This window comes from Henckelia pumila, chromosome 3, assembly GCF_033568475.1.
Source record: "Henckelia pumila isolate YLH828 chromosome 3, ASM3356847v2, whole genome shotgun sequence".
Lineage (NCBI taxonomy): Eukaryota > Viridiplantae > Streptophyta > Magnoliopsida > Lamiales > Gesneriaceae > Henckelia > Henckelia pumila.
In genome coordinates, this window is record NC_133122.1 from 19,257,930 (window position 1) to 19,272,583 (window position 14,654).

Here is a 14,654-nt window from a genome sequence, read left to right on the forward strand (position 1 = left end):
ATTTTGACTGGACTACAGAATAGTCTACGTCAAATCACTCAACTACTTCAGCACTTCCAAGCTCTTAACAACGTAAAGACGACAGCTTCAGCAGCTTGTATACAGGCTTATGGACTGGAAGCACAGGTGATGATGAAGACTTTTCTTACCCAAGATCAGGGTGAAGAAGACGTCTCTGCTATTACTCTTTCAGATGGGATTCTGACCGGTCTCATCACTGCTGACCTGTTTCAATCATCCGCTCTAAGATCGAGTGTGGCAGCATCTTCATCGGTCGACCCCGCCTCAACCGTAGTCCCACCAGTAATTCAACCGGAAGCAGCTGTGACTGCTCACTCATCTCCAGCGGCGACCGCTCACACCTCTCCCAGTCGTCTACAAGATTTTTTAGAAATGATTGAACAAGAAATTCCTGTCACCTCTGTGACAGAGGCTCCTTGCAGCAGTGAAGCAATAGTGCCTCCAACAGAGATACCAAGCACTATTGTATCACTTACACCTCCAGAACAGCCAGTGACTGATGATGACCCAGCACTTCAACCGTCTCCATCTACTGAAAAGTTTGTGGAAGATCTCCTAATGGATGAACCGAGTGCTGATCCTGCTACTCCACCAACCATCTTGGCTGCAGTCGAGACCCCTACATCTCCAACTGTACCACTATTGGAAGGTCCATCAGCTAGCTCACCAGCCAGATCACCAGCATCACATCATCTTGAGTCTGGCCCGGCTTCACCAAGGAATGACACACAGAGTCAAATGCTTCAGACTGATGACTCATATATTGAAGCCATGGCAGCAGCTCTGGATCACACATTGATGAATAGGCTTCATGAGCTCCTGCAAACAGTTCGATCCTTTTCACAAGCCATCACAAACACATCCTCATGGGTTGACAATTCACGCACGACGATGATTCGGCATTTTGAGACCGTGTCTAGAGACCTTGCTCATCTGTCCAAAGAGATCACTGCCCATCATCGCACTCAAATCCAAACGCTCTCTACCATCTCCGAAAAAGTTGTCAGATCCGAAAACCGCCTTCATAGGCAGTTGAATTATCGGATGGACACTATGCAAGCTACTCTAATTGCTCAACTAGATGCAAAAATTGATACTATGCAAGCCTGCCTTGGCACTCAACTCACTGAGATCATCCTTCGACTCAACCAAGGTGATGCCAAAAAGGGGGAAGAAGAGCAACGAAGAGCAGCAGAGGCAAGAAGATGTGAAGAAGAATCCAGAAGAAAGGAAGAAGTCGACAGAAGAAGAAGAGAAGGCGATAGGTCAGGAGGAGCCAGTTGGTTCAAAAGATGAACAACTTGTCTCTTCTTTACTTATCGCAGCTGTATCTCATTTTGTTTTTCTTAAGTAGGTGTAATAAGAATGCTTATTGTAATTAATGAAATTCATTCTCTCAATGAAGTTCATTTTAATGCTTTCATATTATTTTCGGAGCACTTAAGTTTTGTCATCACCAAAAAGGGGGAAATTGTTGAATCCGACATTTTGGTGATAACAAACAATAACTCATTGTATAGGAATGTGCTGCCAATCTTTTGTATTTCAGGAATCTACTACAACTCCTACCACAACCGTCTAAACCCTTCAAGTTATCTACCGGAAGCTTGTCAATCGCCTGTGTCTCTCGACCGATTGCAGTCACAAGCCTATCGACTGGTTATTCAAACCAGCAGAGGATAAATCTATCTACCGGTAGAATGTCAACTGCTTATCAAGATATCTCAAGAAAAATACTTGAGACAAGACGTTCATTGCAAGATCTTTTATCAAAAGCAGAACCGGCGTATCAGAAGATCTGTTGACTCTTGCATCGAGACAACAGGTTGCACTAAAATGGCAAAAACGCAGAATGGCTACAGATAAAGCATTCGACCGTTTATACCAGTTTTGGACCCTGGAAGTTGTCTGCATTTAAAGAAGTGTACGATCTTCATGCAGAATCATCAATGCATTTATGAAGCATTAAATGTGCATTTAATGCAGCATCAGAACGTTCAAAAATAAAAACGTTGTTGATTGACCTATATAAAGGGAAGATTGCTCAAGAAGTGACAAGAAGACAAGCAACACGAAAAATCTCAATCAACTCAATCACTTGAATACTATCAGAAGTCCTCATCTGATATACTGAAGCAATACTTGAGCATGCTTACAAGATCATTCACTTGCTGCTCAAATAAACCCTCGCCTACAGTTTACATATCTGATCTTCAAGGATCATCCTAGGGTTTCCAAGCCTCTCGATCGCTCTGCAGTTTGAGAAGCTCAACCGGACTGTATTCATTATTGAAGAGACTTGAAGCTACTCTGAAAGCTTCCACCAGTCTGATAAGAACTGAGAATCTTATCTGTGTAAATCTAGGAGTTTCGGATTAGGCATTGGATAAGTTCTAAGTCTGAAGTGGGTGTATTGCAAGACGTTGTAATAACCAAAGTCTTCTAGTGAATTCCTTCCTAAGTGGAAGAAGGGGAGACGTAGAAGGATTAAGCCTTCGAACTTCCATAAATCGTGCCTTAGTCTTTACTGCATACTTATCTTATATATTGCTCATACATCGTGTTATAACTTGTCTTTGCATCACTAAAACCTCTGAACTATTTCCGCACTATTTAAGTTGTTCAAACCGTTTTAGAAGTTGAGAAAACAGATTAAGTGAACTAAACTTCACTTGATCATTTTGAAAAGAAAGAAAATAAGTTTCAGAGTGTATTCATCCCCCCCCCTCCCTCTACCCTCTGAACCGATCCCAACATATTTTCATAATTAATTTTTAAAATTTTATAAAATAATTATTTTTGTTGAACTCGGTAAATTAATTTTAAAAGTAAGTAATAGAATAAAAATAATAATATTTTAGAGAAAGGTTTTTAGAGTAAGACAAAAAATTGTAGGTTGAAGAGAAAAAAAAAATTTAAGATACTTTCCTAATTTAATTGACGTGTAACCCTCTATGTATAATTCTATATACACATAGCATTGTCCTTATAAATATGCGTTAACATTGAATTTCGATGATGAAAATGCGCGTATTACAACATTGATTGGCACAAACCAATTGCAAACATAAATCAATACACAGTTTTCGTATTTTGTGATAAAAATAAAATTTTAATTGTTTTAAAACCACATAGTATAGAATGAATTATATTTTTGCTTATCTATTATTAGTTTGGTTTGCGTGATAGGATAGATAATATATAGATAAGTAATGTAATGTAAATAAAAATAAATAAGAAATTATAGTTAATTTAGTATTTGATTTGATAGATTAAAGTTTATTTGATTTGACTGATTAAATTTTATATAAAGATGAAAAATTATAATTTTTTCTTTTTAATAATATTATTTATAAGGGATAATATAGTAATTTTAATTCAATGATTTGATTCATATAAGATAAATAATTAATGATTTGATTGATGTAAAATAAATAATTAATATATAGATAAATAATATGTTATAAAGAACGCGTGATTGGATAATATAAGTTATACCTAGATTAATAATTTGAACAATCTATCAGTTCTTTATTATTATTATTATTATTATTATTCATCAGTGAGATTATTCTACAGCCAACCACCACAAATAAGCAACTATGCAAGGTAACCTATAAACTTATGTGGAGATGATCATCATCTTTCAAAGCTGCCCAGCATGTTTCTAACTATCATTCCCTAATCTTAAAAAAAAAAAAAAAAAAACACGCACATGCACACACACACAAATAATCACAATGATATTGTGTAGTGAAATTTAGCTAGCATACTCAAAGAAGTCAGATTCGTTTGTAGATAATTTCAGTTCTACCCAAATTGTTGGGATGCAATAATTGTCTCTCGAAACATAGCGCTTGAACTGTTGTACGTTTTTCAATATTTAAGATGTACTCTTACCACTAGCTAGAATTTTTGATAAATCGACAATCGCTCGATCCTACAAATTTATGAAAAAATAATTTCTTTTTTGTCCACTAAATTGTCAATTTTTTTTGGTTTTGATCCATTAACTTTTTTAATTTGGTTTGATACACTAATTTTTAATTTTTGATGATTTTGATCCAAATACTTGTGTGGCACCGAAAAATGCTAATATGACATCGAAAAATGATGGCATGACATCGAAAAATACTGACATATCAAGTTCTCACATCAACAATTGAATCAAAATCACAAAAAAATTAAAAGTTAGTGTGCGAAAATCAAACTTTGAAAATTTAATTGACCAAAACAAAAAAAAATAGACAAGTTAATAAATAAAAAAACATTTTTCCACAGTTTTTGGGAAAAGATTATGCACAATTTGCATATAAGAAAAGAATGGTAAATTCAGCTTGCTCTATAGAACCACCCATATTTAACTCACAATTAACACAAATATATATGGCATGTTTTGAGAACATCTTAAAACTAAGATAATTAATGATGGGAAGATGAACTAAGGACGATCATAAGAAAAGAACATTAATTTATAACACCGATTACACACGATTATATGAGCATACTAAAAACAAGGGCAATTTTTCAAGAAATAGACTAAGGCAGTGTTTGAGCATTGGGAGATCTTTTAAAAATTGTATTTCTCAATTTTTTTTTAACAAAATTTCAAAATTTTGTCAAAGAAAAATTGAAAAGTGATTCACTTTTGGAATGTAAATAACATTATCCTTAAAAAAATATATGAATTTGACATGAGATGGGACCGTATTAATTAATTTTATCAAAGGAAAGGGGGCTACGCACATTGATATTCAAACATTATATCAATTGGAAAGATCATGTCGAGCTGCATTAGAAGCAACTAGATCATGTGGATTGTGACATGTTTAACTTATAATAATATTATAATAATATGTGACTTGTAATAAGTTGAATCCAAAAACACACAAGTATCTCAAATCAATTTTTTTTATTTTTTTTAAAACTACCGCAAAGCAATTAATGTGTATAAAGCATGATAACATTTTCGCTAAGCAAGAACAGTAATCATCTATATTCCTAGAGTCATTACGACAATTAAACTTGTATACATAAAATAAAATACAATTTTATGATTGATATATTTATCAACAACTACAGCTTTTGATACATTATATATCAAGATTTTGATCCAAACTCTTTTTGTTTGTATGAATTTTTGTTCATTGTAATTGGGGAGAGGATTTTTGCTATATATCTTCAAAATTCGAACCTAAGAGAAGAGTATTATGCCACGGGAATTTGTCTAAAAAAATTTAACCAAGGAAAAGAGAAGAGGATTACCCACCCATGGGTGTTTATTTGAAAAAGAATAAAAAATTAACCTAATTCTAACTATGTGATATATATATATATAATGTTTTCTCTCCATAAAAAATATAATATAAAAACAAAACATATATGATTTGTCACATGGTTTGGATTCATATTTGTCTGAACTTTTGGACTACTTCTAATGTTTGACCAATAATCATAGCCAAACAAAGCGTCATACGGATGTGGACTTATCAATGAACACACAATATGCCGAGATATATATTAACCATCAAATTAATTAAATACCACTCTAATTATTATTAAATTTTATCTTAAAGTGTTGTATATTTACGTGGTCTTTGATTCAAAACATTGGTATAGTGAATGAATTGATGAACTGATTGTGAGGAAGTTGACTACAGCCAAATACAAGCTGGTACGTACTCTGGATGTATCACTATTTCAAAAAGTGATTAGCATGTGATAAAATTTGGGCAATATTGGATTTTATTTAATTATTAATAACCAATGTATCTATTTTTTTTTTCCGAACACTCATAGATGCAGTTATTAGGGCATGTTCAATCATGAACCCAAAAAATGGGTTCATTTTTGCCACCTGTACTGCCACATCAAAAATTTAAAACTCATTACTTTTTAAATCTTTCATCATCAATCATAAACCCAACAAAACACAACTGTTGAGGGTCCCGCTATCAAATCACACATTAATTCTTTCATTTAATTTACTATTTTTATTTATAAATTTTGCACATACATATGTAACCAAATATATATTTAAGTAATAATTTTTATTTACGTCATTAGTTAATTAATCATATATTTTTTTAATAATTGATATAGCGTATTATTTTATATTTTAAAAATTCAGAAAATTTGTTGAAAAAACTAATTAAATGAAAAGGACATGTTACTAAGTGTAGTAGCATGCACATATAACAAAATACACTAAAAAAGTTCAAATTACAAGTTTTAAAAAATCGTAATTTTTATAATAAAAAATAATATTTAAACTAAATGTTAATTAAAATATTTTAAATTTGATATAGAGTATTATGTTATATTTTAAAATTTTAATTTTTTTTTAAAACTACTTAAATGAAAAGGGCATGCTACTAAATGTAGTAGCATGCCCATTTAATAAAATACTCTACGAACTTCAATTTTCAATTTATAAAAATCACATTAAATCGTTTATAGTAATAAATTTAAATTATATAACTAAATAGTTTATAATAATAATTTTTATTTATATAATTTAATTAATCATATATCAATTTTTATAATTTAGTAAAATTTATTATCAAAAATAATTTTAAAAAAATTTAAAAAAAATTAAAACAAGAAATATGATACATATATATATAACGTTAATAACTAATAAGTAAAAATTGTGAACAAATTTCTCAAAAAAATGTTTTTAAAAAATTATTTAAAAAAAAAAGAAAAAAAGTAAATATAACAATTTTCCCAAAAAAATGTCAGCAAAGTACATGTATAAACATGGTTCATATATTAGAACAATGTTTGTTTTTTGAATCATAAACCCACTATCCACAATGGCACTGGATTCATTTTTTTTTTGTTCAAAAAACGAACCTCCAAATTTGAACCTCAATTGAAGATGCTCTTATATATTAGTTGCGGCCTATGGATACACACCTTAGAAGATAATGAAAAAAACAGTTATAAATATAGCGTAGTTAAGACTGCGGTTTATTGATACATGCACATGAGAATATAAGTCGATAAAATCTTGATCAAACAAAGATTATATATATATATATATTTTAAAATATATTTTTTCCCTAATAATAATTCTATTATCTATAGTACCATGGTTAAAATCTAGCAATCCATGTATTGATTGAACTTGTTTAGACCTTTTTACATTAAATTGGTGAGCAAGTGAGAAAAAGGTAAAAAGGTACAAGGAGACAATCAGCACATTCAGCCCTTTATGGGGTGACAGAGGGAGGCGAGAGGAGAGAAGCATGTGTATGGCAACAAATAGCAATCGAAAAAATAGAGTTAAGGTTTACTTAATGTGATAAATTGTATATTGTTAACTCAAAATGTTATAAATTATATATATAACCGACATCTCAAATAAAAATACCACGTTTCTTGTTTCGTCACTCTTAAATATTCAGTCCATTTTCTATAATTATTTTACAATTCTTTCAGCAACATACCCTTATCATGAAATACATCAACTATTTCCACCAATTTTTCTAAACATGCATTAGATAAGGTTGAATTGGAATTTTTTATAAAACTAATTTTTTTTTTTGGGACAGAAATTTTAAGTTGCCAATAACTTTCATAATATGTGTGAAAAATATATACAAGCTAAATATATGAGATGGGATGAGACAGTGCATGTGTGCTATATAAATGAAGTTGTGTCGTAAATTTAAGGAGTTGAGTTTTGAGTGTGCATCAAGTAGTCTTTTGTTGGTTAAGCAAAAAACTTACAAATGATTTTTTTTAGAATTGACCTAAATTAGGTTCATCTTTGATCTATATAGAACGGTGGATCGCTTGTTAAATTTTAAAAATAAAACATCACTTTATACGTAACATTTTTTTTATATGAAGTATGATTCCATTGATGTATTTTTTTCGATTTTTTTATTATATTATATTGTTCTCATAAGAATAAAGTAGTATTGATATACGTATTTTAGATATAGATAAAAGTATTAGAATTTTATTAGAATTATGTGCTATCTTTCTCACGGAATCTATATTATTATCCCATATTATTTTTTGAATATGCAAGCTAAGTGTCTGTTTATGCATAATTAGATAAGACATTAATTGCCCAACATTTTTGCAGTGAAAACCGAGAGGTACGTCACTGGATTTGGAAATCATATACCCAACCCAAAAATATGCGTGATTTAAATGTTTGTTAGTTGTTGCTAAGCTAAATGGGCCACTCTATATTTACCAAAAGCTTCATAAATGTTACATCCACTAGAATTTTTTTTTAAAAAAAAAAGTTAATTCACCACATGCGTATGATTTATTTATTAGTAGAAAAAATGTCGGGAGAAAATTGATGAGAGACGTCGAAATTTCGAATAACTCTGGTAGATGAAATCATGAAATTGATATATCAAAGTTATGACAAAATTTAAAATTTATTTGACATATTCTATAACATCATATGAAAACGATTGCTCTAATACGAAAAACCCAATTTCCTCTTGAATAGAATAAAATTATTGAATAAATATTTGGAAGGTCATATTACCATATTAATAAGCAAGACGGCAAAAAACTCTTATAAAATAATTTCACACGTCAATTTGTTGAGATATATCTAACAAATAAAAAAATATTATTTTTTCACGGTCTTTCAATTTCACAAATATAAATTTTAAGACAAAAAACTTACTTCAAAAATAATATTTTTATGAGTATGATAGTAAATTTTTGTTATATATATAAATATAATTTTGTATGATATCCGAATCCAATGGAAATCTAAAATCCATACCGGCACAAGGGAAGAGTGGCCCACTTGGGGACGAAGCATGTGCAAAATCAATGGAACGCCCAAAAACGATTTGTTCAATGAATCTTGAAAGGAAGTCTGCGGAAATTAAGAAAGCTTTTTTCACGCAATTTTCCCAATCATGGCCATGAGTTAACAAGAGACAAGCAGATGAAAGAGACGAGAATATTGGTAAAACCCGGACAGATTTTACAGCCAAAACTCAGCAGTAGATTCGAGCATTCCAACGGCCCACCAAGAAATCTGTGCAAATGGCAACCAGCAACACCCACGTTCTCTACTCATCACCTGCTAAGCTACTCCAATTTCATCTCTCTCACCTCCATGACCATTGTACAATTCCGCTGTACTGCAGTCAACGATCCGATTTATGAGAAATCTTCCCACTTCTCTTCCTGGGTCTTCCTTGAATCCCATGTTCTTTCATTGTTCCTTCTTGTTTTTCCTTTTACTTATGGATTCTGCATCTGGGTTCGGCTCCATGGCTACCATTTCAGCTTCGTTTGGGGATTACGGCATTTTTTGTGCTATTGATGCTAGTGGCAAGCAAGCTGTGATTTGTTGGGACACCAACAATAGCTCCTCTACTGCTTCGAGTTCAATGCAGTATTCAGCCTTTTTGCCTCCTATGGTGGCGCTCTCTGGAGGAGAGGGTTTTTTGTGTGGTATTTTGGCGAACACTTCGCAGGTCTATTGTTGGGATTCTGCGAGATCTTCCGAAAGCTCGGAACTTGTGCCTCCGGTGTTCAAGACGAATGCTTATTCTCATGTCGCTGCTGGTAAGGACCACGTTTGCGCGATTCGGGGATCTTATTACTCGGAAAACGATTCTGGCAGCGTTGATTGTTGGGATATCGTTCGTTTACCCAATGGGAGTGCAAGTTCGAAAGATAGTGCCAGGTTCTATGACCAGAATGCTAGTATACTCGTGTTCAGGAAACTTGTTTCTGGTTATGGGTTTAGCTGCGGTCTTGTCAGAGATGGAGGGATTGCATGCTGGGGACCAAAGTCCAGTACTCTTGTTCCGGACATATCGGATAATTTTTTGACCTTAGCTTCTGGGCTAGACTCCGTTTGTGGTGTTCTGCAGCTTTCTGGTGTGGTCAAATGCTGGGGTGCAAATGATTCATATGGCAGCCCTCCGGTCGGGGATCGATTCGTGTCGCTGACCGCTGGTGCTCGCCATTTTTGTGGAATCAGAGAGGATAGTCATGGAATCCAGTGTTGGGGGAATTTCAATGCTTCCTTGATTCCAACCGGATCTGGTTTTCTTGCCATTGCTGCTTCCAACTTTCTTACGTGTGGTATTAGAGAAGGTGATCTAGTTCTTGATTGTTGGTTTGCAAACGTTTCATCTCCAGTTGATTATGATCCTCCGTTGCAGTTATGCAGCCCTGGTTTGTGTAGCCCCAGTGAGTGTGGGGATAAAATGTTTGCTTTCAATGCGAGCCTTCTCAATGAGCCAGATTTGACTAGCTTGTGTGCTAGAAAAGATCTAAAGATTTGTTTGCCCTGTGGATGGAATTGCTCCGAGGGTTTTTTCGCCTCTAGCTCGTGTACGGGGGATGCAGATAGAGTCTGCACATCTTGTTCTCTCTGCCAGAGTAGTTCTTGTTCGGATATTTGCAAGCTCCAGTCTTCACCAGGGCCACAGCTGAAGCACTGGAATCAGTTGCGGCAACTGCTGCTCATAGTCGGGTCCTCTGCATTAGGATTCCTTCTAATCTTGCTCGGCTGGTGCCTTATACCCCGTGTTGTTGCCAGGGATCAAGACGGGATAAAGAAGAGGCAACTCGTGTCATGCATTCGCAAGCCTGACCAAGAAAGCGATGCCAATACCGATCAACATCCTCTGGCATCTGTTGTCCCATGTCTCGGAGTTGCCCAAGTGTTCCGGCTGTCGGAATTAAAGGACGCGACTAATGGATTCAAGGAGTTCAACGAGCTTGGTAGAGGAAGTTATGGTTTTGTCTACAAAGCCGTCCTTCCCGATGGGAGGCAAGTGGCGGTGAAACGAGCTAATGCTGCCACAATTATCCACACCAATAGCCGTGATTTTGAAATGGGGTTGGAGATCCTTTGTGGTATTCGGCATTGCAATATTGTGAACTTGTTGGGATATTGCACTGAAATGGGGGAGAGGCTTCTGGTTTACGAGTTTATGCCACATGGGACTCTTCACGATCATCTCCACGGAGGCCTGCCGACTCTGAACTGGAGTCTGCGCCTGAAAATTGCTATGCAGGCGGCAAAGGGACTCGAGTATCTGCACAATGAAGTCACACCTCCTATTGTTCATGGCGATGTTAAGAGCTCGAAAATCCTTTTTGATGCTGATTATGCAGCTCGGATTGCTGATTTTGGGCTACTTATTCCAAATGAAAGGGATCTTAGTTCCAACATGAGAATGGATATCTATCGCTTCGGCATCCTGCTTCTTGAAATTTTGAGTGGAAGAAAACCTTATGATGCTGACTGCTCGCCTCCAAATTTAGTCGAATGGGCATTACCGCTTATAAGAGAAGGCAAGGCAGCTGCCACAATCGACCGGCATGTTGCTCTTCCAAGAAACGTGGAACCGCTGCTAAAACTTGCAGATATTGCAGAGCTTGCTTTGAGAGATCATCGAAATGAGAAGATCACCATGTCGAATTTGGCACTTTTGCTGGAGCAATTAGTGAAGGATGGATTGATCTTGTAGTTTCAGATAATTTTTTTTGCATCATTTGATATATTGATTATGAAAAACACAGCATGAGATAAGCAGCTTTTGGCGAGTAATACTCTCTTGCAACTGTAAATTTCTTATGAGCTTGTACATTATGTTGCTTCTAAATTAGCACAAAATGGGTTATTTGGATGTTTTCCTTTTGAAATAAATAAAAAAATATTTTTGGGATTAGCTTTTATTCAAACTACAAGACTTCGGCACCCTTACTAGCCCTATAGTAATGACAATGCTGGTATTTTTGACTTCATGCAAATACTGATTGGAACCTTCATGCTGCGGAAGTGAATGATTGCTTCGGGCGTATTTTGATCTTCTTAAGATCAAGAATGAGTCCCGGGCGTGATATCTCAACATTATCTGTTTCAATCTCATTGTTTAACATCTTCAGTACAGCAGACATTGAAGGTCGGAGCCTGGTCGACTCTTGCACACAAAGCAGTCCAACTTTCAAGAACCGAACGGCTTCTTTTTTTGGAAAATCTCCATTCAGTGCAGAATCCACCAGCTTCGAAAGGTTTTTGCCACTGTAAAGTTCCCATGCCTGCACACGTAAACGTATGAAAGTGTGATCATTATATTTTCTCATCATGGGTTAAATTTAAACTCTTGACTAATTAATCCTGGGAAATTGCTACCTTGTCCACTAAAAACTGCTCTCCATTTTGCAGATGGTAATCAACTATAGGCCGCCCGCTGACTATTTCCAGCAGAAGCACGCCGAAGCTGTAAACATCTGATTTTCTGGTAAGATGGCCACTATGAGCGTATTCTGGAGATAAATACCCCCTTTTTATGCACCCCCAACAAAATAAACATGATGAGAGTTACAAACGAGTATATAAAGAACCATAATTCAAGAAATCGAACTACAGTAACAGAAGTACTGGAAACATACAATGTTCCAGCTACACGAGTACTGATGTGCGACATGTCGTCTCTGAACAGCTTTGCAAAGCCGAAATCAGCAACTTTGGGCGTGAAATTCTGATCGAGAAGTATATTACTCGCCTTGATATCCCGGTGTACGATATGAGGATCCAATTCTTCATGGAGGTAACAAATCCCTTTAGCAATTCCTAAGGAAACATGTTTTCTCAAATTCCAAGTGAACTTCACCCTTTTAGTCTCACTTTCTATCAAGAAGACAAACATATCAAATCTATGTCATGTCATAATTTCAACAAAATATTGTGTTACAAAGATTAATCTTGAACCAACTCACAAATTAAATTATAATCAAAACTAGATGGCAGATGCCAAGAAAGTCTAAAGACTAAAATAGATGATTTTTATACCCAAGAAACAATGGAAGAGGCTCTTATTTTTCATGTAATCATACACCAATAGTCTTTGAGCTCCATCTACGCAACATCCGCGTAGAGTAACAAGATTTTCATGTCTGATGTCAGACAGTGCAGCTATCTCAGATAAGAACTCCCTTTCCCCGCGCATTGAATCCAATTCGACGGATAGAACTTTGACAGCCACAAAGTTGTCACCTATTAGCCGCCCCTAGAAATTTTTTTGATAGTTGACCAATAAGGAGAACTAGCTAACTTTTGCATCCATGATCGAAAAAGATAAAGATCTTACAGTTTACCTTGTAAACAGTCCCGAAACCCCCCTCACCAATCTTGTTCTTAAACCCCTGAGTCGCAGTTTCGAGTTCGCTGTATGAGAAAACATGAAATTTTGGATTTGAGATTGTTTGGACGTGCTCATCTTCTGTAGCTTTGGCTGCTAAAATATTTGGGGAGAATTTGAAACAGCTTAAAATAGAATAAATCAGTTTCATTCTTGATTATGTGTTTGGTTTTATGTGTTACTTGTTTTTTGAACTTATGCTATATTTTCTTGGTCGTAATATTCGGATTTTCTTGATGGGATTGGTGAATTTGTAAGGGAACCGAAGAATGTAGGTAGGCTTTAAAAGAAATCGGATCAAGGAGAGGGGAAGGAAGACGGAGATCGAGTTTATTAAATTTATAGGCTATAGCCGTTAATCAAGACACATTTAATTTGACTTGGAAATGAGAATATTCACAAGCTCTTCAAATTGTGTAAATTCTTAATGAATTTTTTTCCAGCAAGTAAATGCTATGTACTTCGTACGACCTGAAAATCGTTATGCATGTGAAGTCAAACGGAAGAAATGAGCTCAAGTGGATGAAGTTGGCCAATATTTATAATAATATCGGACACGGAAAGAATTTAAGGAAGAGGTGAAAGGTAATTTATAATTTATAATTTTTATGGAAACCAAATATCATATACAAAAACTCTTACGAGACAAGCCGTACAATGAATCAAATATCGTGAGACGTAATTCTGACTCACGAAAAAATTATTTTTTTCATGTCAACAATAATTATTTTTAACTGTAAATATATACAAAAACTCTTACGAGACAAGCCGTATAATGAATCAAATATCGTGAGACGTAATTCTGAATCACGAAAAAATTATTTTTTTCATGTCAACAATAATTATTTTTAACTGTAAATATAATTATTTCACTAATATTATATGCATGTATACATGAGTGTGAAACCATCTCGTAAGAGATTAATTTAGTGATACACATTTATGTGAGATCACGGTGAGTTTGAGACTTGATCATAACTAGGACTGACATACCGAATCAAAATATCGAATTTTCGGCATATCGTATTGAGATTTTTTCGATATATAAACATTTTTTCGGTATCTATATGATATCAATATGGATTTTTCCGTACCAAAATTTCAAAATTTTAATATCAATATCGATTTGAATTTTTTTCATACTCATATTTTTGAATTTCAAAAACCACTCGTCTTATTCTCACCATGTTAGTTCCAATTCCACTATAATCTTTCACCAATTTGACGAGAGAATCAACTTCGAGAAAACTTTTGATTTTTGTTTGGATTAAGAGTTTGAAAAATGACCTTGGTCAACCAAATTTTTTGATTTATGACCTACTTTCAAAAAAAAATTTGCAAAATAACCTTCAAATACAAAGAAAATGCAAAAATAAAACAAAAGAAAAAAATTGAGAAGGTTATATTTCCAAATCATGGTCAAACGGAGGTTATTTAGTTAAATAAATCCAATAATAAAATAAATTAATAGCC

General features: G+C 34.3%; 2 protein-coding genes across 3 annotated transcripts; one reads left to right on the forward strand and one right to left on the reverse strand.

Annotated features, from left to right (window-relative positions):
- The first annotated feature begins 8,884 nt into the window (after nt 1–8,884).
- Nucleotides 8,885–11,507, forward strand: LOC140887732 (serine/threonine-protein kinase-like protein CCR1). The gene has a single exon (XM_073295171.1). The coding sequence runs from the start codon at nt 9,177–9,179 to the stop codon at nt 11,505–11,507; it is 2,331 nt and encodes a 776-aa protein (XP_073151272.1). The 5' UTR covers nt 8,885–9,176.
- Nucleotides 11,508–11,798: 291 nt separating this feature from the next.
- LOC140887733 (putative serine/threonine-protein kinase) lies at nt 11,799–13,547 on the reverse strand. Of its 2 annotated transcripts, none has more exons than XM_073295174.1 (5): nt 13,138–13,547; nt 12,833–13,049; nt 12,433–12,613; nt 12,173–12,323; nt 11,799–12,078 (listed from the first exon to the last, which is right to left on the reverse strand). In XM_073295174.1, the coding sequence occupies exons 1-5, from the start codon at nt 13,330–13,332 to the stop codon at nt 11,806–11,808; spliced, it is 1,017 nt and encodes a 338-aa protein (XP_073151275.1). In that variant the 5' UTR covers nt 13,333–13,547; the 3' UTR covers nt 11,799–11,805. The 2 variants fall into 2 exon arrangements, with proteins under 2 accessions (XP_073151275.1, XP_073151274.1); XM_073295173.1 differs by having other exon boundaries at nt 12,433–12,670.
- Nucleotides 13,548–14,654: the final 1,107 nt, after the last annotated feature.

Excerpts from the sequence above, each read along its gene's own strand:
- LOC140887732 (XM_073295171.1), top strand. The coding sequence starts at position 9,177 with ATGAGAAATCTTCCCACTTCTCTTCCTGGGTCTTCCTTGAATCCCATG.
- LOC140887733 (XM_073295173.1), bottom strand. The coding sequence starts at position 13,332 with ATGAAACTGATTTATTCTATTTTAAGCTGTTTCAAATTCTCCCCAAAT. Across the intron at positions 13,050-13,137 it reads GTTTCGGGACTGTTTACAAG|GGGCGGCTAATAGGTGACAA; the intron begins GTAAACTGTAAG and ends AAAAATTTCTAG. Across the intron at positions 12,671-12,832 it reads CCTCTTCCATTGTTTCTTGG|AAAGTGAGACTAAAAGGGTG; the intron begins GTATAAAAATCA and ends TCTTCTTGATAG.